At 37.1% G+C, this 24,813-nt stretch overlaps 3 protein-coding genes across 3 annotated transcripts in view; 2 read left to right on the forward strand and 1 right to left on the reverse strand.

The window, feature by feature from the left end:
• The window catches only part of LOC114150921 (synaptic vesicle glycoprotein 2B-like), a 29,778-nt gene extending 27,798 nt beyond the window's left edge, over positions 1–1,980 (reverse strand). Inside the window, exon 1 of the mRNA XM_028027723.1 lies at positions 1,805–1,980. The gene's annotated coding sequence lies outside the window, so the exon portion shown is untranslated. The remainder of the gene's footprint in view (positions 1–1,804) is intronic.
• A 6,426-nt stretch (positions 1,981–8,406) lies between these two features.
• c2h15orf40 (chromosome 2 C15orf40 homolog) lies at positions 8,407–14,583 on the forward strand. The gene is made up of 5 exons (XM_028030391.1): positions 8,407–8,560; positions 10,560–10,861; positions 12,298–12,433; positions 12,512–12,639; positions 13,915–14,583. The coding sequence occupies exons 1-5, from the start codon at positions 8,407–8,409 to the stop codon at positions 14,002–14,004; spliced, it is 810 nt and encodes a 269-aa protein (XP_027886192.1). The 3' UTR covers positions 14,005–14,583.
• Positions 14,584–20,871: 6,288 nt separating this feature from the next.
• Positions 20,872–24,431, forward strand: cart2 (cocaine- and amphetamine-regulated transcript 2). The gene is made up of 3 exons (XM_028027817.1): positions 20,872–21,116; positions 21,852–21,935; positions 24,183–24,431. The coding sequence occupies exons 1-3, from the start codon at positions 21,000–21,002 to the stop codon at positions 24,288–24,290; spliced, it is 309 nt and encodes a 102-aa protein (XP_027883618.1). The 5' UTR covers positions 20,872–20,999; the 3' UTR covers positions 24,291–24,431.
• The last annotated feature ends 382 nt before the right edge of the window (positions 24,432–24,813 follow it).

The raw sequence follows: 24,813 nt of genomic DNA on the forward strand, positions 1-24,813 counted from the left end.
AATGAAAGTGGAAAATATGGGATTCTATAATAACATAGCATATGCTAAGCTATCATAACCAAATAAAAGAAATTATGCAGGGCTAACCTTAGGCAATAAAAAATAAGACAAATTTACATAAACAAATTAAACTACGTTATTGTTGGCTTAAAAAAAAGCTAAACAAAAATAGAATAAGTTCCGCTAATGTTAGCTTCAGTAAATTAAGGTATACCAAGCTTAAGTTCATACATGAATTTTATCTAGACCAGAGTTGTGTAAAGTGCGGCCCGGGACCTTGTATGGTTCTTGGACTTAATTTGGTGACCCCAAACTGCAATCCAAGAATGATTCAAATTGGTCCCGTCCAGGATCGGTGGTGGATGCAGGTGAAGACTTTTTATTTGAAATTGTGGTAAAACTATCACAGATAAAAAAAATTTACAATAAAAAATATTTAGTGAATCACAAAGTATTTGTCTTTTCATAACTAAGCCACATAGCGCAGCCAGGCTTAACCAGAGACACATTTTTAAAAAGTATTTAGAAATTTATTTTTTCCTCTTATTATTGTTTAATAATATAGGAACAGTACTGTTTAGTACTGTTTAGTTTGCGTTACTTGAACTCTAGTTTGTTTGCCTAGAAAGCCCGGTTATTTTGAGGAGCTGTGAATCAGTCATCAAACTCTGACGTAGATCAACAAAGCTAACTGTAGTCCACCTCAGTCTCAATCCGGTTGAAGTGAACTGTGGTGTGGAACATGTGAACGCCAAGCGGATCAGAGACCTCTCCAAAACCAGGAAGTGAACTACCCAGAAAGCACAGTGCATTCTGGGTAAATACAACCAAAGCAAACATGTAAGTCTAGCACTAGTGGGGAAATGACTTGGGATTTTTGACCAAAGAGAAATACTGCAACCGCTAAAATCAGACGCCACTCCATTTTTGTTTACATTTTGTGAAAAAGGAAGTTGCGCTCATTGTCTTCTTCAGAGGTTTTTGATTCTGGTCTGCTCCGCATCCACAGAATCAGAACGAAAGATGGAGAATCAGCATTCAGCTTCTATGCTCTTCTAATGGAGCAAACTTCCAGAAAACTGCAAAACTGCCAAAACACAGTTTCTGTAAATCAAGGCCTGTTTAGAATTCCCTTTGACTAATAATAACTGGAACTTTGATCAATATACTTGATGTGTATTTGATTGATGCATTTGATGATGTTATTTGACAAATGTAATGTTTACTGTTTGTTTCATAACTGGTTACTGTGTGATGTTTTTGTGACAAGCCTGAACTCATTTTAAAGTCTCTGTGAACTTTCTGGGAGTTTAAATTGTAGATGTCATTAAAATCTCTGAATTTCTAACAGCAACTAGAAATTCACCGATTTTCTCTGGGTCACCAGTGGAGAGTAAAACCGGGGAATCCTGCTTCTAATGAAAAAGATGCCCTGGCTCACCCAGAAAGGTTTTTGTTCTCTGCTCTGCAAACAGCAGACGAGTGAACAGTAGCTGTTTCTTTCAGAGTTGGCATGGAGCATGAAAAGGATTTCTGAAACGTGAGAATAGTGTTTGCTTTGGTGTGTGATTACATAAGGCTGTCGGCACTAAATCCCTGCTGAACGGATGCTTCAAAAGCTTCCAGCGGCTCATCAGAAACACATCCATGTTCTGATTAGATCTGAGATATAAAACTGAGAGTCCAAGAGGAAAAAGTTCTGATGCAGATCTCACATGCTTCAAATATCAGAATAAAATCAAAGCCAGACAGAATTTAAAACCTCCAACTGACACAATGAAGAACAACAAAGCACTTCTCTTACCAGGACAAATAATCTTGAAGTATATCCGTTTGTTTTTTGGTGGCGTTGTTTTCAGGAAATTAAAAATCTGCCATGGACTTTAAAGAGAGAGCATCCCACGCTGAGGCAGGACTGAAGGATTACTAAAGGAGGAAGATGCCAGCCTTTCCCAGTTTCACTGCAGCGCTCCTCCCTGCTAGCGACGACTCCCCACCCCTCCACCCTGCCACGCCCTCAGTGGTTCAGTCCTCCTCAGAGAACCGAGATGAGCTGGAGCGTGCTATGTTCCTGCCAGGAGGGGGGAGGAGAGGCCTGAGGAGGCAGATGGTTGGCTGGTGGGAGGGGATGGAGGGATGACAGATGTGTTGACTTACAGTAGAGATGCTCTAGATTCAATGAAAGCATCACCACTTTGATTTTTTCCCCCTTCTTTTCTTGATTGAGTGATTGATTTTACTGATTCGTTCCAGACATGTCACCACCATTGTGTCGAGCATATCTACATCAACACTAGGCTACGTTCACATTGCAGCCTGAAGCAACCCAAATCTGATTTCTTTTTCTTAATACAACCTGACCCGGATCTTTTCATGCTAGTCTGAACAACACAGATCGGATATTTTTAATGTGACCCAGGCCAGTTGGATATCCGATACATATCTAATCTTCTCAAATATGACCCCCGTCTGTACAGCGAGGTCACATTCATCCGACCTGAACGTCACTGATACTCGACAAATGGGAAGAAAAACAACAACTATGGAACCATAATGAGGATTAAGTTGTTAATGTGCTGGCTCCGGTCGGACAACAACTTCAAAATTGAAAAAAATGCTTCACCATTTGCATCCATGATTACTTCCACAAACACTGAGCACTACTACGGTACTCATTTTTTTATATGGCGGTTGGTAAAACACTGCTGCGACAGACTGGCGACCTGTCCAGGGTGACCCCGCCTCTCGCCCAAAACGTTAGCTGGAGAGACACCAGCACCTCGGGACCCCAGTATGGACAAGAGTGTTAGAAAATGGATGGATGGATGGATGGATGGATGGATGGATGGATGGATGGTAAAACACTGAGCACGCTCTCTATCTGTGACGTTATCGCGCCCTTTACTACGCATGCTGAATACTTTTAGGTCGTTTGCAGTTCACATATAGGTGGCATATATTTGGAAGTGTGAACAACCACAGCAAAAAAAATAAATAAAAAATCCGATTTGACAAAAAATCGGAATGGAGTCACTTCAGCCTGCAGTGTGAACGTAGCCATTTCATCACTTGACTCGATGATGGACATCGGAATTGATTAACAGAAAAACTTTAATCGGTTTCCCAAGTTGTTTTTCTCAGTTTAGTCGTGGCTTCTACTTGTTCTACTAAAGCTAATTTGTCTGTGAACGTAACACACTTGGAATATTTATAAAAGTTTTAAATAGCTAGCTTTGAAACCGACTTGTACCAAAGGAGGGAGGAAGTACAGGAAGTGCAGGTGCTTTGGGGAGAAAGGCCATTTCTTTACCTGAATTTCTTTCAGGTAAAGAAATTGTCAACTTTACCTGAATTCACACAACATGATTTATGTCACTATGTCATAAGTTTCTCCTTACACCGGAGAGGCCTTAAAAACGTACTGAACTCGAGATGCTTTTTTTCTTCATATAGGCTACATGATGGTGGGCCATCGTCTCCATGGTTACCAATGATTAGACATGTACCTTCTCCATAATGCGATATTTAATATCTTTCTAGTCACACTTAGTTATACAGAATTAGAAAGTTAATCTTCTTACCTTGTAAAAAGTGTTCACTGTAAATCCGCGGTTACACCGACGGCTGCCGGTCATGATTGCCATCATTCGCCACCTTATCTTTCCTCATTAAAAGTTATACAATAAAATAACACATTTGGTTTGCATCCTTGCCGACCGCACAGAACCCTGTGACCAATTTGAAAGTGAAATCAACTAAATAAAAGTGATATTAGGCTTCCAGATGTCTGTTTTTAGACAGGATTTACTGACCTTTACAGGTGGAAGCTGCTGCTCCACCTTATGAACTGATTGTAAGGTGATATTTGCTATTAACATCTCTAGAGCAGCAAATTCCCTTTATGGAAAGTAGAAGTGGTTAATGTTTAGAGATTTTAATGTTAAAGTGACTAAAAACAGCCCAGTTTTTCTCCTCAGATCTTTCCTTTTGGAGTTATAGCAGTTTTCTGACCTTGTATGCATCAAATCATATCAAATCTGAAGGTGAAAAATCTCTGAAGTCTGCGTTTGGGGTCTGTATCCTGCTTTAAGAGTGATCACAGTCAGAGCAAACCCTCCTTCCTAACAGCAGGCCATGTGGAGCCGCTCTGCTGGGCTCATCATGCCGATGCTGTTTTCACCTTCAGGTGGAGGAAAAGGTGTCAAAAAGGAGAAACAGGCTTATTATTAAAAATTAAAAACAAATCAATGCAGGGTGAGAAAGAAACACTACATGAATGAAAAACAAGAACAAAAGACTGAACAGCGTACAGTAAGTTCACAGCAAAATAAAAATACCCAGTTATTAACTAATAGCATACTCAGATATAAAAAAAATATAACAGTGAAGTAATTTAGTGAAAAAATGTCTAAGAAGTGCATATATCAAAAAGCTAGCTAGTTATCTAGACAGATGGATAACTAGGTTCAATATATACTAATTTCTGAGATTGTTGGAAGCAGTGATATTACTGCTGGGTGGAAGGATCTGTTCTAACACTCATTAGTGCACTTAGGATACATCTAGGACTAATGAGGATCACTTTAAGGAACCAAACGTAGTGATTTTAACTATTTAAAATATGTTTTATTATTATTATTATTTACTTACTACTCATAAATTGAATCCACACCCTGGACATTAAAATTCCGTGATCCAGATTTGATCCTGGAAAAGGTTAAAGTTCATCATACAGTTTGGTTCACTGACCTCCCCTCTAGTAAAAGCAGTTGGTTTGGACCAGCTGACCCTAATCCTTTCACTCCCATCGGAGGGAATCTCTCTGCGGTCAGACCACCAGCTGCGGACGTTCAAACACACAACCAGGCGATGAGGAACATCCATAATCCCAGCGCCACACTTCAGCAGGGATTACACGGATGTAAGCAGTCGGACTGGAAACTCTACGAGATCACAGCGAATCGCTGCTCTTGTGTCACATGTGACCTCACAGGATTTCAGTTGTAAACCTCAGCGTCACTGCAGGTCAGAGGGATGCAACTCCACTCCTCGAGTGCAACTGTTGATTGTCTACCTGCTCTGGCGCACCTGAATCAAAGAGGCTGAATTACCTCTTTGGCATGTAAGTGAGTTTGCAAAGACTTGGTCATAAACCATTAATTTGATTCATTCAAAAGCTGCAGGACAGTGGCACTCAAGGACTGGAGATACAGATACTCCTGACACCATTAAAGGTGACCCTCTATGCTTCCTTGAACAACCGAGGAGAGAGCCATGATCTTTAAAAAACGTTTTTTGCACAAAGTCATTCTTCGGTTTGGCCATTTCTGCCTACTTTGAACACCTTGCAGCTGTTTTAGGGCGTCTTGTCCCTTTAAATCCAAATAAGCTGCTGCTGTCCCCCAACTACGTTTAACCTCCCATGTGAAAATGGCTGGAAATTATACAACCATACATCTTTGAAAAGCATTAGTAGAGCCTCCTGCACATTCAACAAGAATGCAGCAAGTAGTCTCTGGATGGTAAGTCAACAACAAAACACTTGTCTTTTCCAGCAGCCATTGTACAGTGCACACAGTAGTAAAACCAGCTGACCAAACATACTGGAGTTCTGCTGGGGTTGCTAGGTAACAGGCAATGTCTGCTGATTTGTGATGTTATATTCTGTAGGCTTTTGAAACGGCTCATTTTCCGTACACCAAAAAAAACATGATTTTATTCCCAAAAAACAGCTGGGTGGGTTTTTTTTTTTTAGAAGCAGTTGAAACCGAAACTGAAGTATAAAACGTAAAAAATGAAGTTTGCATAACTGGTCCTTTTAAATTATGTCTGAACACATAAACACTCTCTCATTATCACAGGGTTTGCAGATGCTTTACTTTTCTGTTGTATCCGCAGCTGAACCGAAAGCTTCCAGGCTCCTATAGTTAATTAGTGAAGCTTAATTAGTGAGCTAAAAAAAAACTGAGTTTCTTGACTTTAGCAACAGCCTTAATCCATGACTCTGGACATTAGTTCTTGTCATGGATCCAGAAAGCTGGAATTTCTCAGACTGATCTCCCTGATTTGGCTTGTCTCAGCACATTAGATTGGATTGGACCGGTCCGCCAAGCGATTCTGCAGCCCGAGCAGACGGCAGCGAACGCTGATCAATGAGCAGGATGCTGATTAAAATACAACCCCTCCCTTTTTCTGCTGGAACAATCCCTGCTGGCTGCTTTCCTTCGGCCTTCGGATCATGCATCAGGTCTCCCCTCAACCAGGGGAACCACACAGAAAACCAGAATTCAAGTGCAAGTTTGCTCACATTTTGTTATTCTTCATCTGAATTCTGTTATTTTACTTTTTCTTGGTCTAAATGGGCAGAAATTGAGCAGATATTCTAATAAAAACATAAAAGTACTTGATGTGAACTTGTATCTGTTTGCTTGAACCCTCCTCCGGTGTCAAACATCATTTCTTGCAGATGGATCATAAAACCCACATTTATCGTTCTCTTTCCTTCCTCTCACAGCCACTTTCCTCCCCTCCTCCGCCTTCATCTTTTCTTCTGACTACGCCCCCCGTCTGTTTCCTCTCCATGCATTATAAATCAGGCCGAGCCCAAACAGCGCTCTCTGCAGCCCCCCATCCTGTCGGCTCACTCCTCAGAAAACTCATGCATTAATTGAGTGCATATTCAGAGAAGCGGGATTCCTTTAAAACAATCCATGACGTGTTAAAAATCTGGGGGTTTTCCCCCCTTTTAGCCTAACTGCAGATTAAAAGAGATTGCTGCACAAACCCAAACTGGTTTCTTAAAGGTAAAGTATCACCTGACTGCAGTTTTGAAAGCACAAATTAAAGAGAAGGCATAAAAAAATGGAGCAAATGGGAAGACTGTGAAACTCAGAAGACCCTATTTTATTTTTAGTGACCAACCTTAATAAAACATGGCCACGCTCTAATAATAGTTTCTGTGTTTTTATTTATTTGTTTGCATTTCTTACTATTTATTTATTTTTGTATTATTATATTTTTCATCCCGATCGTTTTAACGGTTGTTTTTGTGACTACATGTTTTGTAAAATTTGCTTTCTTGGGAATCAATAAAGACAAAAAAATAGAGCCAGGCTATTAAATCAAGCTTGAATAATTAATGCAATGATAATAAAGCTGTTTGAAAACCAAGAACAACCCTCAGTCTTTGGTGAAAAGCCAACAAAACTCAAGGTTTTTAAGAACTTTATGTTCTTAAAATCAAAATATTTTATTTTATACATATATATGCTGAAGCTATTTATTATTAGTAGTATATGTATTATTTTATTTGATATTATGATTAAATTAGATTTTTATGTGAAGCACTTATTTTTTATTTATTTTAAATGAAGATCTGTATTATTTTAAATGCATTTATTTTGTTCACATATGATATAAACAAAAGTGTTGAATGAAAAAAGTAGCTGTAAGAAAATAATTCTTATATAGTTTATTCCTTCATGGATGTGATCACAAATTGCAACCACTTTAATAAAACGTACAATTTTTACCAAACTCTGCTTTGTCTGCAAGTGTAAAAGAAGATTACAAAAAAAAAAGATTTAAATCAAAAACAAATATATATATGGATATATTTAGAAGTAAAGTAAAATCATGAGTTAGCATTTCCAATTTTTATGTAACTGTCTAAGCTTTAACTGGTTTTAAGTTATTTTAACACTTTCCTATGAACAGCAACTGTTTTTAGTACGAACAACATGGCTCTCTGCCCATTTATTTATCATAAATTTAGATTTGGAAGTTTCTCAAAATGCACCAAGGAAGAAAATTTACAGACAAGAGCCAAAAAAAAAACATTATCTATTGAAAAGAGTGACATTTTTTACATTAAATTGTTTTATCACCCCTTAAAAAGCTTCTGGAAATAAGATTTTTTTAAATCATATAATAAAATTTGTGTCTCTTACTGAGCAAATGATTCATAGAAATCCATTCAAAGTCCACAGAAAGTGCAGCTACTTCAATTATAATATCGGCCATCTATAAACATCTCAAGCTGCTGTTACTGCCTGCAGATTAATGAGAATGGAGCCTAAAAATGGCCCTGACAGTCGGCTTTATTTGTGTTTTAGTACAGATGTGGAGCAGCAGAACAGCTGTTCTTTATTCCACGCAAACGAGCAAAAACGCCACGTTACGTAACAGCTGGAAGACGCATCTTAAAAACACGTTTGGTTTCTCCTGATGCATCACTGCAGCGAGTTCCAAGAAAAGAACTTCATCCAAACTAAATGTGGATTTAAAGCAGCCAAACGCGGCAGTTCCCAAAGAAAAATTAAATATTAATATTTAAATGAGTGAGAGCCGCAGAGCGGAGATGAAAAATGACAGAGAGGTCGATTACTTGCCTTGTTTTAGTGCAGGATGGAGAGAAGAGGAGTGGGATTTCCCTCGGTTTCCTCCCTCTGCTCCTGCCTGGATGAAGGAGATCCCAATGCATCGATGGAGAGAGAAGCAGGAGGAGGAGGAGGAGGAAGAGGAGAGGGAGGCGTTTCTGTCCTGATGCAGTCTAGACAAGGTCTGAATACTTATCAGCTCCCTGGGTTTCCTGCTCGCTCCACCTCATTCTGCACAGCAGCGCAGCTTTAAACCAGCTGCTTCTGGGAATTAATTATAATCTCTTATTTATTCAAGCTACCTGCAGACAAAGTTTGATATTTTGAGGAATATTTAAATGCCATTCTGGACCCGACCTTGAGGGATGCTCAGTCAGTGCCTCAACCAAACCAATTTTTTATGTGATTTTAAAAGAACTTTTAGAAGAAATTCATATTTTTAAAAGGGATCTATTATACAAAAATTACATTTTGCACGTTTTTATACTTCCATTTGGGTCTCAGATGCTTCTAAAAACAACCCAAGTGCTTAAAAATAAACAAAATCTCCCACCAGGTTTTTTGGCAATAAGCTAATATTTTTTAGTTTCTGGAAAATGAGTCATTTCAAAAACCTGCAGGTACTGCACCGTTACCTAGCATATTTATAAAAAATACTAGTTCCACTGGCAAATTATTTCACTTACAACAAAACATTTTTCCCATGTTAGAAGTGAAAGAATCTAACAACAGAACCTATGCTTTTTAAAATCCATATTAATTAATTATTGACTTAAGACAAGCTTCTGTGTCTTGCTGAAAAGTTATTTGTAAGTTAGTTTTGTTTTATTTCAATTGAACTAAGATATTTGCACTTGAAACTAGACCAAAAATACTTGGTAAGATTTTGTGTTTTTACAGTGTGGGAGAACTGAGCTCATCACGAGGTTTGCAAAGGTCAAAACTCGTTGATTAAAAGCATCTAGGCTCACATTTAGATCTGATGAATTATTTTTCAATCATGTAGTAAAACCTCCAGCTGAAATTGCTCTGTCAATCAATCAGCTCACAGACTTTTGTAAAAGCAAAATGTGAAGGAATCTTCGTCTTCTTGAGTTAGCGATGCTTACCTCCAAGAGAGGCAGGCAGTTCGTCTTAAACATGGCCTCTCATGCAGAAACTGCTGCTTAGCTGCAGAGGTCAGGATGTCCAAGCTGATCTAAAATGCAATACAAATAGTAAAATACAATATTCAAGCAAAAACTTGGAAGATTTTCTGTTTTATGTCAAATTAATAAGTGGGGAAAGTCTGAGTTATACAATTACTCTTCCTTATGCTTTAATAGCATAAACTGCTTTTATATCATAGTAAAGTGAAAAGTCGGGGGGAGGGAGGGTTAAAGTCATTTTCCTGAAAGGTTTTCAACTTTCACTTTTGAAGCAGTTTCCTTTTTGTCCACAAGGCGTTGCTAAAACTCAAGACATGTACAGCCTGATTCAGAGAGAACAGCGACAATTAAAGTTACTAAATAAAACGGAGTTTACTAGTTTATTTAATGTTCAATAAATGAGAACATTTACTAAATAAATGTGAGATCTGTTGTCTTTTACACAGATTTATATCTTGTTAGAGAACAGAAAAACCCAGGAGCAAACTTAAAAACTAAACAAACGTAAATCAAATCAGTCAAAAAGAAGAAACATTTCAAGGAGAATAAGACCAGCTAAATGATAAACAGATAAAAATCAACCAGTTCCTGAATCTGAAAGACAAAATAATATGAAAAAAAGATTTGAGAGACCAGAAATGAATGAACAGGAAGAATGACACAATCTGACAGATTCAGGTTGTAGATTATTCTGAACAAGAAAAAATGTTGGTTTGATTATCAAAACCAAAATGCTTGTTTCTCTGTAGGTTTAAACATTTTCCTAAAACGTACAGCTGGTCCAGCTGTACATGTCAGAGCAGGTTTTCCTCACCTGCTCTGACATAGTGCTGCAAAATAAGTGAGGAAGATGAAGAAACTGTTAACAAATGCTTCATTTTATCCAATATTTACTGGTCAGAAAAAGATTCAGGCATCAAGAAATTCATAAATCTTTGTAGAATAAATGGCAGGTCCTTATTTCTTACATAATCTAATATTTAATATCCAAACTATTTATCTTTAAATCTGTTATAATGTATTTGTATGTTAGCACATTTGGTTCGATTACAAACCGAAACGGTTCTGGGCTTGCATCTATCCGGATCTCCTCCCAGAGCGAACCTGTTCAGTTCTCCTCCAGTCCAGCAGAGGGCGCTACGCGAAGAGGCTCTCGGTCTCCTGGAGGAGATGTTTCCCCGGTTCGGCGGTGGTTTGATTAGGTGTTTCAAGCAGATTCGGTTCGAACCTCTAACCGGTGTTCCTGCAGCTGACTCCGTCCCGGTGTTTAGCTGCTCGTCTTGGTCCACCCGCCGGTCCTCCAGAACCACAGCGATGCCCCGGAAGCAGAAAGAGGTTAGTCAGAATCTGAGTCTGAACTTCAAGCGTGGATGGTTCGGTGTTTCTGTCAGGATCTTTAACTGATCCTCGTTTAATTCCCCATTGTTATTAAAGGGTTATTATTTAACCATTTTCGTTGAATCCGAACCGAATCTGATTAATCATGAACTGCGCCTTTCTACGCCGAATGAACTGAAAAGATGCTTGCAGCTCCATGTTGCATTCAAATGCACCTCCTGCAGTAGAAAGCTATTCTAATTATTAAATATGTGTTTTAAAATGAGACACTGCGCGTTTCAGTGGCGTAGGAAGATGCAAAGACATAAATAAAACAAAAATAACCGTCCAGCACCCCTCCTTCCTATTCATCTGAAACTAAAGCATGCACATTTTAACTCTACCTCAACCAGACTCCCACAGACTACTTCCAGTTGTTTAAAACACACACACACACACACAGCATATATGCAGTGATAAATGTGTCACTCCAGCAGAATCAGCACAAGTTCTACTTAGATGTTGCAGTCAAGACCCAGTAACAGCATTACTTTACTACATACTAACCAATGCACAGTCTGCACTGATGAAAATTCCCTCTTTTTATGCAAATGATCAAACTAATGACAGCCTCACATGTTTCCTGACTAATTAATATTAAATAATCTGAGTAAAAAATAATAATAAAGATTCTAAAATGGTATGACACAATATGACACACAGATAAATTAAAATTCAACAAGCTAACCAAAACAAGAGAAAATAAAACAAATGTAGCCAAAAGAAGCTAGGCTAATATGTAGAAAATCAAAATAAACTAAAATAAGATGGGACAAACTATACGAAGGTAGGGTAAACTGCATTAAGATCAGCTGAAGTACACCAAGCTAATGGCAGGATAAAAACAAAGAAATGCTTAGCTGCAAAACTTAAGATATAGGAAGATAAAATAAGCTACACTAAGACAAATGAAGTTAAAATAAAAACAAATAAACTATGATAATGTAAGCTACAGTGAATAAGCTAAACCACACAACACTAATAAGGAAAACAAGTGACCCAAAATATGGGATGCTAGAATAAGGTAGCATATGCTAAGCTATAATAAGATAATGAAAAATTAATTATGCAGAGCTAACCTTGAGCAAGTTCAAGTATAACAAATGTACATAAAACAGATTAAGCTACATTATCGGAGGCTTAAATGCAAATTGAACTAAAAGATAAGTTGGGCGAATGTTAGGTATTAAGGTATTCCAAAATAAGCTTAAATTCTAGAGGATAATAAAGACTAAAATAGTCTTGAATTTACATTAAAAATTAAACTGTGCTTCAGGAGGATGAGATCAATTTAACGACACAAAGAAAAACCAGTCCAGTCACACAGTGAGGGTATTACCAACGTGGTGATCGATATAATAAAACTATCCAGTAACCTCTGTGCTGTTAAACAGATGAAAGGACAGGTGAAGGCGGCTGTAGGTGGAACCGCAGAGACACCGGACTCTGGTCCGGTAACCCGTGACAAGAGTGGATCTGTATCCATCACAGTGCACGCGAAGCCGGGCTCCAAACACAGCAGCATCACAGGTCGGCCTCACGTTGCATTAAACATCTTATCTGTTGTTACTAAAACAGAGCTCACACTTTGTTCTGCCTCTCTTCCAGATGTTTCCACTCAGGCTGTAGGCGTCTCCATTGCAGCGCCACCTACAGACGGAGAAGCAAACACAGAGCTTGTCCGCTACCTTGCAGAAGTCCTGGAGCTGAAGAAGAGCCAAATTTCACTGGACAAGGTTTCTGAAACTCCTACATCTGTTTTTGATTTTAATGTGTTTATTCAGCAATCATTGGAGTCTAACATTTCAAGGGATACAAGTGAACAAAAACACTTCAAAAGATTACAGGACAGATTAAAAACTAATGGTAGGACTCAACTGAGTCATTAATTAATTTACATTTTTGCAGCTAAATTATTGAACAGACATGAGTTCAGCAACAAATATATTTACCTTTGTCAATCTGTTTAAGTTGATCAACTTTTAATTAAAAACATTATGCCACAAAAACAAACATTTAATTTAAAACATCCTTTTTATTGCTAAACTATTGAAAAAAAAATGTATATATGAACTCAAAATATAGATTTTTATTATTTAAGTTATTCAACCGTCAGATCGGTGTAACGTACTTTTATACTTCACTTCAAAAGCCATTCAGTTTTGAAGTGTTTCAGGAATGCCTGATTATTCATGTAACTTTCTTTTTTTTTTTTTTTTTTTTTCTCCTAAGAGTTTTTGCGGCGCTAGTGGCTCGTATTTTTTGTACAGTAGGCAGACAGGAAGGAGGGTGAGGAGAGGGGCGCGACGTCCGCGTCGAGGACCAAGGCCTCCAAACGTGGGGCGTGCTAACCCCCTGCGCCACCACAGCACGCCCCGTAACTTTCTTTTTTTTAAAAAAAATAAATAAATAAATAAAAAACGTGTTTATAAATGTGGACGCCAACATTGGCGTTGGGGGCGGCTCTTCTGCTGCTACATGGTTAGCATAAATGCTACTTTAGGCTTGAATAGCTTTGCTGATAGGCTAACTCCTTTTAGCATAACTTCAACACAACAAAAGTATTTTCCAGCGTCACATCAGATATTTTTTGAAGCAGAAATTTGCCCTTACTGGTCCAAGAAAAGCTGCTTTATCTTCCATTACTGTTCGCAGATTCCGCTTGTGCGTCAGATTTACGGGTGTACCAGAAACACGCAGCAAAGGTTCCGGCTCTGGACTTTTGCATTAAAAGAAAAAATACAAACAACAAATGTGATTAATTGAGTTAATTTTTTTAATTCGTTAAAGTCACAGCCATATTTAAAACGGAAAGACATATAGATAAAGTTAGGAGTTTATCTTCATAAAATTCAGCATAACTAATATTTACTGGATAGCTTTTCAGTCAGCAGCTCTTTAAACTACAGTTAATGCCTCGTCATTTGGATTAACTCTTTTTCCTTGTTTAGATTTTTTCTTTTTAACTTGTGAATTTTATTCTAATGGATCAACAACATTTCACCCTGTAGGGTTCTAGATCCAGAGACAAAGTCATCAAGGTGGACTCCTCGTTGGATCCAGAGGAGGTGCTAAAGAGGCTCCGGCAGGCAGCCAGCTGATCGGCAAAGACAGGGTGGAAGAAGGGTTTTAGTTACCTTCTGAACAGTCAGCTGGACCAGTAATGGATCTGTGGGACTGAAACTTCTCCCACATTGAGATCAATATCATCTTTCCATCCCTCAATTTTCTAAATAACAGATTCTTCCGAGGATGGAGCTGGAAAAACATGAAGTGAGAAGAAAACTACTGTCAGGTCTCTGAAGTGGCAACATGACGCTGGTTAGAGCTTTTCCACAGAGTCATGTGGAAAGGGTTGTGTGTAATCATGGAAAACAGGTGGATTTCCATTCTTAAAAACAGAACCTATTATACAAAGTTCACATTTCTGTACTTCCGTTTGGATCTCTGATGCTTCTAAAAATGCCCAGATGTTTTTTGGTAATAAGTTCATATATTTTGGTGTCTAGAAAATGAGCCATTTTCAAAAACTTTCCGAATGCAACATCTCAAATCAGCAGGCACTGACCTTCACCTAGTGACCCCTATTTCCAAAGAGTTCTGCCCATCACCTAGCAACCCAAGCTGAGCTCCAGTATGAAATAAGTCATTTTCAAATAAATATTTAACTGAGCTCCAGGTTCATGACTTATTTTTGTTGTAAGATTTTAAGTTTTTTAATCACTTGCGTGCTGCAAAACTTAATTCTGAAGGTTATTAGGTCTGACACATTATAGCTTTTACAAATCCAATCCAGTAGGTGGCGGTAATGCACTGCTGGTATACAACCAAAGAAAATCCTCAACCAGCACCTTTCACTGCTTTTTTAAATTTCTGTTCACATTATAAAAGGTAAGTTTTGTGCAAAAATAGACCTATTTTAATTTATAAATAATGTAAGTGTGAAATAAAATTCCTTTAGATTACTTCAAACTCCAGTTGCTTGATTTATTTTAAGTTAAAGCTACAGCAAATTGATTTTATAACTAAATAAATATAATTTTTTTAAAACATTAAATGTATCTTTCTGTTCTTTCACAAACTCAATTAATTCTGTTTTACTGAATATATTCACATATTTGCCTTGACATGATTTCCAATTGACATAGCTTTGTGTTTTATTAACTCTAAATACTAATATGCTAATTAAAAGTAGTTGAACCTATTTATCTGGCACCAGGTTAATTCCTTACAGGAAATTGTGGTTGTTTTGAAGCAATTTGATTAGCTGACAGATTTTAGCTTTGTGCTACTTTGACAACATCTCCACTTTCATCCATCTGGAGAAATCCCTGGATTTTTGTAATATTTTTGTTTTTTCATATTATTTCCAATTATTATTGGTAGCCTTCACTGTACCAAGGCATACATACAACATCCTGGAATATAAAGGCATCTGTTTTTCTCCAGATAGATACTTTTATACTAGGAATGCACCATCCCTGTTTTCCACTTCCGACACCTAAGGTTTAGTATTGGCCAATACTGATCTAATACAGAAAAACTATCCTGAATTTCATAAATGTCTTCAATTACAAAATTTGATGACTCTGCACCAGTACAGCACATTTAAATACACAGATAGCTTCACAAGTTTGGTCAAGCCTACAAAAACAGCACGACTTTAATTTGGTCAAACTGACAAAAATAAACTGCAACAAACCTTCTTTCAAATGGTTCAGAAAGTGCAATTAGGAATTATAAATATGATGCAAAATAAATAAAGCATCAAGTGTAGCACAAAGCATAGAATTGGACTGAATAGATTGGCCCATATGGCTGAGGCACATTGGCACTGAGACCCAATATTGATTTTTTTTCAATATCGATACTCAAGCATTAATATCAGATCTGTGCATCTCTACTAATGTTCAGATTTTCTATAATTTCTCTGCAAAACTATTTTTAAAGGATGTTAATAGGCAAATTTTAAAAAGGAATGCTGCCTGCCAGCACAGCTGTGGTTTATTTCTGGTTCTTCAAATTCACTGTTGTAAAATCCAGACGACTGAATGCTGCAACTAAAGGCGTTTCAGAAACATTTTTGTTTAAAGTTGTGAACGCTTATGCAACCATGTTATTATAGCTTTCTAATTACTTATACATTCCTTCAGTGAGTTTCAGCTGAACAGCAGACATGCCAAGATGAAACCTTCACTAAGTGACTGCAGAGATGATCCACGGTCCAGCAGCAGCCGATGAGGAGCTTCTGAGCACATAAGCTTCTGAATCCTTTACATTTGAGAGGAAAAATGTTTGTTCAGTCATTTGAGGCTTAGCGCAGAGTCTGAAAACCTTCGTCACCCTGACAGTCGCAGACGTAAAGCTGCTGATCCTGGATCAGCAGAGGAAGACAGACACTGAGGAAAAACTAACTCTGAGGTGGTTCTTATGTAATCCTGCAGCTTCCTAAACCAAGCAGAAAGTTTGTTTGCAGAGCTGGCTGCAGAAAGATAGTCAGCGGACCTTTGATATTCGGTCCTTATCTGCTAGGCCTTTCATGTCGCGCTCTCTGAAGCCTTTTAGTTTGAACAGGAACAATCTGAGCCTCATTACTGCTTCACTAATTCACAGCTCTCTGATTCAGAGGCTGATGACTTGATGCTGATCAGACATGCCTGCAACGAGGAGGCGTTCAAGTCCTCGGAAACCCCAGGAGTCCCGGAGAAGCCAAAGTTGAACCCTCTGCAGCGTCTGATGAACATTTCTCCATATAACGCTTCTTTTTAAACTCTTATGAAACATGGAATCATCACATGTTGTAGGAGTTTGTAGTAGTTTATTTATGCAGCACCATATTATAAGACTGTAAGATCAAATTCATATCTATGCATCAAACTCCATAAAGATTCAAACTCATGCATTTTCTGCTACACACTGCAAAAACACAAGATCGTACCAAATGTGTTTGTCTACTTTCTTGGGCAAATATCAATTGAAATATGATTTAAAGTAAATTAGCAAAATATAGGACTTTGAAGTAAATAATTACTGAATTTGGATTTTTAAAAAGTGCCAGTTCCACTGGCAGATTATTCAGCTTAAAGCAAGACATTTTTCTGGAGATGCAAATCTTTAAGTGTCGAGCGATTCGATTCAGAAACGATCTTTCTACTCAAATGGTCTAGAGATTTTGCTTAAATTATGTGATTGACAAGAAAATACAGTGATTTAGCAGATCCAGAGGATTTGGATGAAACTACTACAAACAGTAAATAATGTCTTTCAAAAAGCAGTTTACAAAAAATGCTCTAATTTACAGGCATTTTACGGCGCTTGTGAAATTTAACTGAACTGGTTTCATGTCTGGTGTAGGATGTGACCTTTTAAACTCTACAGGCTTGTAATCCAGGATTTTTGAAAACCTTGAAGTTTCTCCAAACTGATGGGTCACTCTGGTTAAATGCAATTAAAAGATAGCATGAGGTTATTAGCAGCCCATGCAGATAGGACTGAATGAGGCAATTAGGATGAAAATGAGGAAGTTGATCAAGAAGACGGTAAGCGCCGACAGTCTGATGGATTTAGATCATTTTAGAATGTTTCAAACTTTAAATTTCACTCAAGGAAAAAGTTTGATTTCCAACATTTCACATGTGAAAAGAACATAATGGGCTCAAAAACTGTTATGGTGCCAGTTTGTCAGAATTGTGAAGTTAAATAACCTAAGCTTGAACCCTATCCCTATTGTGTTAAAATAGATTTCAGTCAAACAGATCAGCTCTGCAGATCTGATTAGCTCTGCAGGATGGAGCCAAAATGCACCAGTTTAAGTTTCCATTTTGGATTTAACTCTGACCAAGAATTTGTCCCAGAACTGATTTAACACTGAACTTGATTTTCCAGTTAAAGTCCCCATTAAGATCAGCCTGTGTTCCAAGCTGGACCTGTAAGTCCAAAGGGTTTAACTGGAATATCAAGTTTTGAGGCATGCAATGAAACCCAAAACATCCGGATCAATTTGTACTCAGATTAAAGTAAAAACAATTGAAAAATTTAGAGTGTGGAAGTCGATAGCATACAGGAATGCCTAAGACCTCAAAACCCAACTGATGTTTAACTAAGGCAGACTTTTATCTGCCTTAGTTTCCCAGGAGATAAAAATTCACCAAGACAGTGATAGCAGACATTTAAGCATTTGTTTAATGTTTTGACACGTTGTGGGAGGCGTCGCTTAAAATTTCCATTTCATTTGTAGCCAGTTGTGCTGCAGACAATAATTTTGTTTCGTTACCAAATTTGCATCATTTCGTAATATGACTAATGCAACGTTGGTACTTTACTTTCAAGGCACGTTCGCATAAAAGTGCCATTTCTCTAATGACACTTCATGAGAACAGTCAGGCATTCATAAAGACTCCTTCACATCCATGACAGGAGTTTTGTCAATCTTATGCACACCCCATCAGAGTGTTATCGAATGAGTACTAATTTTAGTTAGGATATTTTAACAAATTCCCAAGCACCTTCCTAAGAACATCACTGACAAAACTCTAAGTCACCTTTTCCAAACCACAAGGCCATAACACAAAGGAGCCAGCTCCACAGAAACACGCTGAATGTTCAGCTGAATGTTAAACCTCAATCTGCAGGAGCCACAGCTGTGGCACATCACCTCTAATTTCAGCAAATACCACAGCAATATTGCGTTCAACTACTTAAAGGAGGGGTAAAGCACTAATAAGCAGTTTGCTAACCGCCATTATATAACACAAGAAGAAGAAGAAGAAGAAGAGTATTTTCAATTTAGGTTCACATATTTTTGATATTTTTATGAATGCGTGTAAAACATGAACTAAATATTTTGGGGAAAGAGGAAATAGAGAAAAAATATTTGGCCAAAATATTTAAAAAGAGTATTTTCTGAAAAGTCATATTATTCTCACTTATACAGTAGGACTGGTTTAAATCTCATTGTTTCTTTTTGGTGGGTTTGTTGGTATCTGACAGACAAAAGGGAGATTTTACATTCCTTCTTTCAACACCTCTCCTTCGGGAGCGAAATGTGTAACAGGGTTTTATTTTAATAATATTATAGATCTGAAGTTTGTCAAAATTTATTCATTAATTCTTGCTGCTCTTGACGGTTGATGGTTACCACAGCAACCAGTAACGGACAGCTCCTCCCCCTTTTTCTGTTGACATCCGTACCCGCAGCATTCATTAGGATCAACTCTGTGTTTTCTTTACAAAAATTATAGTTTGACATTTTAAATTTGAATTTAATCACTGGGCTTTGTGTGTAACTTTTCCATGGTTTGTGTATTATTTTACTTTTGTCATAATGTGTTTTGCAATTTAACTGTTTAATTTTACAGTTACCTTGAACTGTTCATACTTCTCATCTGACACAATTTCACACTTCGGGGAACTTTGCATCTGACAGCCATCTTGGTTGGTAACTGTAACTAACTGTCATTTCGGTTACAATGGAATTGCTATGACAACAATAACCAAGTCACAAGCTTAGAATTAGCTTTCGTCTGGGTCCTATCTAACTTATAAACAATATTAACATTTTATTTTTTCCTTATACTTTCTTTTTGTTGGTCTCAAAGCCATGGTTCATCTATGCTTTGTACTGCACTTGCCTACCAACATGGCGGTTCAGTGGAGCGGCTCATTGAACCGCTCTGTTGCTCTGTAGCTTATTTAGCTACAGAGTTGACTTCACCTTTATTGTATTTTATTTAATGCATGGCAGAAACTGCTGGACAGATGCTGATTTTCTGTCTTATTTGAATAAATACAGTGAACCTGAAAGTGTCTGTCGTGAAGTCAAACTGGACTTGAGGTAAACAAAGAAAGGTTGCAAATGCACAACTTATCTAGAAGTATTCTGTGTCTTTGTCTCTGACTATATTTTGAATGTTTTTGTCCTGTAAAGCTAATTGTCGTCACGCTGTGACAGTGATGAATGAGGTGCGATCAACAGACTGACACATCCTCCAGTTTCTGGTTTGTTTACGGTGTGAGAGGCGAGGATTTTCAGATGCAGCTCCTCTGACTGTCAGAAGGGTTTAAGTTGTGTTCAGATGAATGGCGCCGACAGTAATACCTTTATCCCAGCAAACTGATGGGAAATATAAATAGAAGTGCTGCAGCCAGAAAGTGATTGCCACGTCTCTTACACTGTTTCAAAGTTTGTTATATAAGAAGGGAGTTGAATATGTTTGTTTCATCGCAGAAAGTGTCTGAGAAGTAATGTGTGTAAATTTCTCAAAGCTGACTGGTTCATCCATAAACAAGCTGCTTCTTCAGAGGATCAGTCTGATGCTAATCAGGGAGGAAAACATGTTGCTGCACCAAAGATATCAGCTTTTTTTTTCCATTTTTGTGCAGCAGCTATGAACAATTAGTTTTCCTTGACTGATGCAAATTAAGTTAATTAATTTGAAACAAATTAAAAGCATTCACAATTATTAGAAGCATTTTAGGACAGACATTAACTTCTGCACAGCTCCCATTAGCAGCATGTGAACTTTGATTAGGTCTTTGCAACACCTGGGTTATTTTCTTTTATCTTAGTTTGTGATTTTGTTTTTACCTTAAACTGTATTTCCCCTCTGTGGGACAGTAAATTATAGTTCTATTCTTTTCTGTTCTGCTCTAATTGCTTATTCCTGTCCATCTTGGTATTGCTGTGTCACACAACCACCTGACTCTGCAAGCTTGTCACATCATTTATAAGTGAAATAATCCTAAGGATTATATCTGGATAATCCAGGTTATTTCCCTGAAGCTCATCTTCATTCTGTTTCTTCTCCTGTATTTTCTACTGAGAGGTTTTCTAATAAAAACAACAACTAGTCCTTAGATTTAGGCACAAGTCAAAGTGTTTGAATTAATACAACAAAAACAACACAAAAAACCAGCCTCTGCGTCACGTCGATGACGTCATCAGGGGGTCCAAAGATGCCCCGCGGTGCGGAGCGCGCGGCATTCAGTGCGTGAGACACCAGGTAGAGGAAGGTGAAGTCAACTCGCGATCTGACCTTTAACTTTCCCGCACTTTGCTTGTTTGTTTGTTTGCTTGTTTATTTGTTGTTTTGTCGGCATGTGGGCGCGTGCTGTGTTGTGCGCGGCGCTACTGTCGGTTCTGTGTCCGGCCGGCTCGACGGAAGCCGAGAGGGACGAGAGAGAAGTGCAGGACTACAGCAACTCCAACAGACTGGTGAGCCCCTCCTAAAAACTAGATGCATTAAAAATAAACTTAAGAGACGCATATAGAAGTTTAATCTCTTTAAAATTAAATCTCAGCATTTGCATAGACTAATATTATACATTTTAAAACTACATAAGTTGCCTTTTTATAGTCATTTTTAGATTATATTATTATATTTTATGTCTCAAAACTATAAAAAATATTTTTCTTTGACTAATAATTCTTTATTGATAGGAAATAAGATAAGCATCTCTCAAAAGATTACATACATTAACGAAAAAGGACTATAGAATTAAAATAGTTTTAATAATTTGCTTTTATTAATGTTTTGCTCCCTACACAGATTATCTACATGGGCCACTTCTTTATAAAATATTATTTTTACTTCCAATCATAAGAATTTTGTATGTATTAATTAATGTTTTATTTTTTAATGATGTTTCTATTTATTTACATTTCTTAAATTCTTAATTTAAAAAGCAAAAAGCATTGAAATATATTTTAAAATGCATTAAATAAATTAATTAAAGTATTTAAAGAGCAAGTGTAATAGTAAACATTTAAATTGTATTTATTTGGAAATATGTTTAAACTTCTTTCAAATACGTAATAAACTGGAGAATAATAAAATTTGATTTTATGACTCCAAGAAAGAAGCATCTTACTAATCAAAAACTCTTCTGAGCCAAGTATTTATTGCCTTAATGCTTCTGCAGTTTCACTCTTCTTGTCTTTTCTTGTCAGCTCGGAGCGCTGCATGAAGTTCTGGAGAAGCTGCAGACAAAGAGGATCAATCCCTGGGAGAAGAAATACGGACAGGTTCCTTCTGTGAGTCTCTGTAGATCCTTTTTCTCAACTTGAAAAATATTCAGAAATTTTCAGTATGCAACTAAAACTGAAACATTATTGACAAAAGAATCCAGAACATCGCATCAGATTTATTATTAAAAGCAATCTGGAAAACAAATCAACAAAAATTGTTTCAACCAGTTGCAATGCCGCAATTTTGCCAGTAGATGGCGTGAAAGCATACATTTTACAATTAAAACCAATATTAGGTTTAAATAGTGTTGTGTTTTTATGAATATATCAGTCACTTTCATGAAGGCAAATTATTTGAATAATTATTTAATACCTCAGGTTATGTCCAGGTTTCCCTGCTCTGTTTACTTCTAATGTGTAAAGTTATAGATTTTATGTGTTAAAGCTGCACATGATCAGCATAAATATTATTCATTTTTGTCTTTTAATGACTTTTAATGTGAATCGTTCTTTTTCCAAAGCGGAATGACTGCATAACATAGCAATAATTTTTAAAGACAAAAGCTGAGTGCACAATTTATGGATTTGATCAAATCCAGTCGGTGTTAAAATTATCCAAACTTTCGCTAGCTAATAAAACAGCTTCATTCTGGGTGGATATTTGACCTCTGCTCTTGGTGTGATGGTTAGAGTTCACCTAAACTAGTTAATTAACCGTAATTCATCAGTTTTCAACAGAGTTGAGTGCTTCAGGAAGCTAACACTTAAGCTAAATGTTAGCTCTACTTTATTCAGTCTTAAGCCAGCTTGGGATCATTGCCTTGTTGCAACATCCACCTCAGTCCAAGGTTGAACTAACTGTAGATTAGAGGTTAGGTGAAGACTTTGCACTATGAAATGCACCAGTACCATTGGTAGTGAAACAGACCCACAGGATGATGCAGCCACCAGGTGGCTTGAGGTTCTTAGGTTCGAGGATAATCAGCTCAAATCTTTGTCTCCTCAGACCCTAAAACTTTTCCCCTGAAGTCATCAAGCTTGACCATCTGGACAACTGAAAGCTTTGAATTTGGAGCAGATACTACTAATTGTGCCATTCAATCTTATTTATGCTATTAATTTTTTTTATCTGTAACTTAAGTGTTCGAGCTCCATGCAAAAAATGGACACTGGTGTTCCAGTTGTTTTCAGACTTGGCCATCCTGTCCAAATTCCCAAGTATTATATAAAACAACCTGAAATTGATTTAAAATTGGCTACAAAAATATTCTCAATTCATCTAATCAACAGTTCTCCCTCTGCGGTATTCATTAAGTTCCTTGGACCATCTGATTGTTAACATTGCGAAACAAAATGGCCGACCCTGTTCAGAACAGGGTTTCTTCAGGTTTCACCAAGTCAATTTTAAACCTTTTTAAGACCATTACAAAATAAATCTAACACCTATATAACTACTGACATATTCAACAGAAATGTTTTATAATGGTAGTGCCAAGTTTTTAGCACCGAATGAGTTGGCAACAGAAGTGGTCTAATGGGGAAGACGAACGTTGTTTAGCCGACTGCCAATAGATTTACATCAGAGATACAATAAAATACAGAAGCGTGTTGATGTCACGGAGGAAGATACTTTTTGAACACTATTAAACAATATAATTATCACGTTACAACGTAACTGCGTTCGAAAAAGTATTTTCCTCCGTTACAGCAAAAGCCAGCTAGCTAGCAGCTAGTTAGCGGAAGCCTGAAACACAGAACGTAATGAAAATGTCTGCAGGTGACTTAAACTTTCGCCTGACAGAAAAGTCGCACAAGAAAAACAAATTGCATATTATGCGAGATTAAATAGTCCTGCTATGACAAAATTTTAAAATTGTGATTATTTAAGGTCAACTTATATTTGTCTAATAAATGTAAGATATTTTAAGGTCTTAATTTTAGATACAGACATTTAAGACACCCTGCAAAATATAAACGGTAACGATGTTTTTCCCTTATCTAACCACTACGGTTTTTCTCTGACCAACATCAGCTAATACCAAAGTTAATGTCGATATATTAACTTTGGTATATTGTGCATCCTTAATGTGGATTAGAGTTTTAAGAAATTCCCCCAAACTCAAGCACCTAATTCTTGTCTTCTAAAATAATTTCAGTTGAATGCTTTATTATTCCACCGTGAAAAATGAATGTCTTACATTCCCTCTGATCATTAGTGCTCACATCTGTATGATAAATCAGATACATCATTAACTGTCATTATTCAGGTGTTCAACACGCGACCTGACTCTGTATTTCTTCCTCTGTGTTCAGTGTGACCTCGGGGAGCACTGCGCCATCAGGAAAGGATCTCGGATCGGGAAGATGTGCGATTGTCCCAGAGGAGCTTTCTGCAACTTCTTCCTGCTGAAGTGCTTATGAGCCAAAACACGTCATCAAGAGTGTGTTGTAAAGCTGTAAATTTTCCATTAGAAAGACAAACATCCAGGCTGCATGTAAGGAGCCTTCAGTGTGGAATCAATGTGTGTTGTGCATTAAAGATGTTTTTGCTTTAAACTGAAACTCTGCTTCATTTTATAATCCACATGAACTGGATAAAAACAGAAATTTAACTGGTTATTAGGGCTGGGCGATATGGTTTCAAAATAAACTGATTTTTACATACCAGATGCATTTTTTTTCCTCACTTGTTTTAATAAGACAGAAAATATTTTCAAAAGTGAAGTATTTCTATCAAATAGTATCTGTAAAACTTATACCAAAGTGTAACTTTACAAGATCCTCAATATTCCTAATTTTAATATTTTTATTTTTCATGTTGGAGTTTTTGTAAAATTACACTTTATTCTAATATTACAACTTTATTCTCATGTTATTTCAACTGTATCTGTGAAATATTTTAACTTCTTTCTTGTAATTAAAATTTTTTTTACTGTAGCCTGGC

Source organism: Xiphophorus couchianus, chromosome 2, assembly GCF_001444195.1.
Source record: "Xiphophorus couchianus chromosome 2, X_couchianus-1.0, whole genome shotgun sequence".
Classification (NCBI taxonomy): Eukaryota; Metazoa; Chordata; class Actinopteri; order Cyprinodontiformes; family Poeciliidae; genus Xiphophorus; species Xiphophorus couchianus.

Excerpts from the sequence above, each read along its gene's own strand:
- cart2 (XM_028027817.1), top strand. The coding sequence starts at position 21,000 with ATGTGGGCGCGTGCTGTGTTGTGCGCGGCGCTACTGTCGGTTCTGTGT. Across the intron at positions 21,117-21,851 it reads ACAGCAACTCCAACAGACTG|CTCGGAGCGCTGCATGAAGT; the intron begins GTGAGCCCCTCC and ends TTTTCTTGTCAG. Across the intron at positions 21,936-24,182 it reads AATACGGACAGGTTCCTTCT|TGTGACCTCGGGGAGCACTG; the intron begins GTGAGTCTCTGT and ends CTCTGTGTTCAG.
- c2h15orf40 (XM_028030391.1), top strand. The coding sequence starts at position 8,407 with ATGGAGAGAAGAGGAGTGGGATTTCCCTCGGTTTCCTCCCTCTGCTCC. Across the intron at positions 8,561-10,559 it reads CCTGATGCAGTCTAGACAAG|CACATTTGGTTCGATTACAA; the intron begins GTCTGAATACTT and ends TTTGTATGTTAG. Across the intron at positions 12,434-12,511 it reads CAAACACAGCAGCATCACAG|ATGTTTCCACTCAGGCTGTA; the intron begins GTCGGCCTCACG and ends CCTCTCTTCCAG.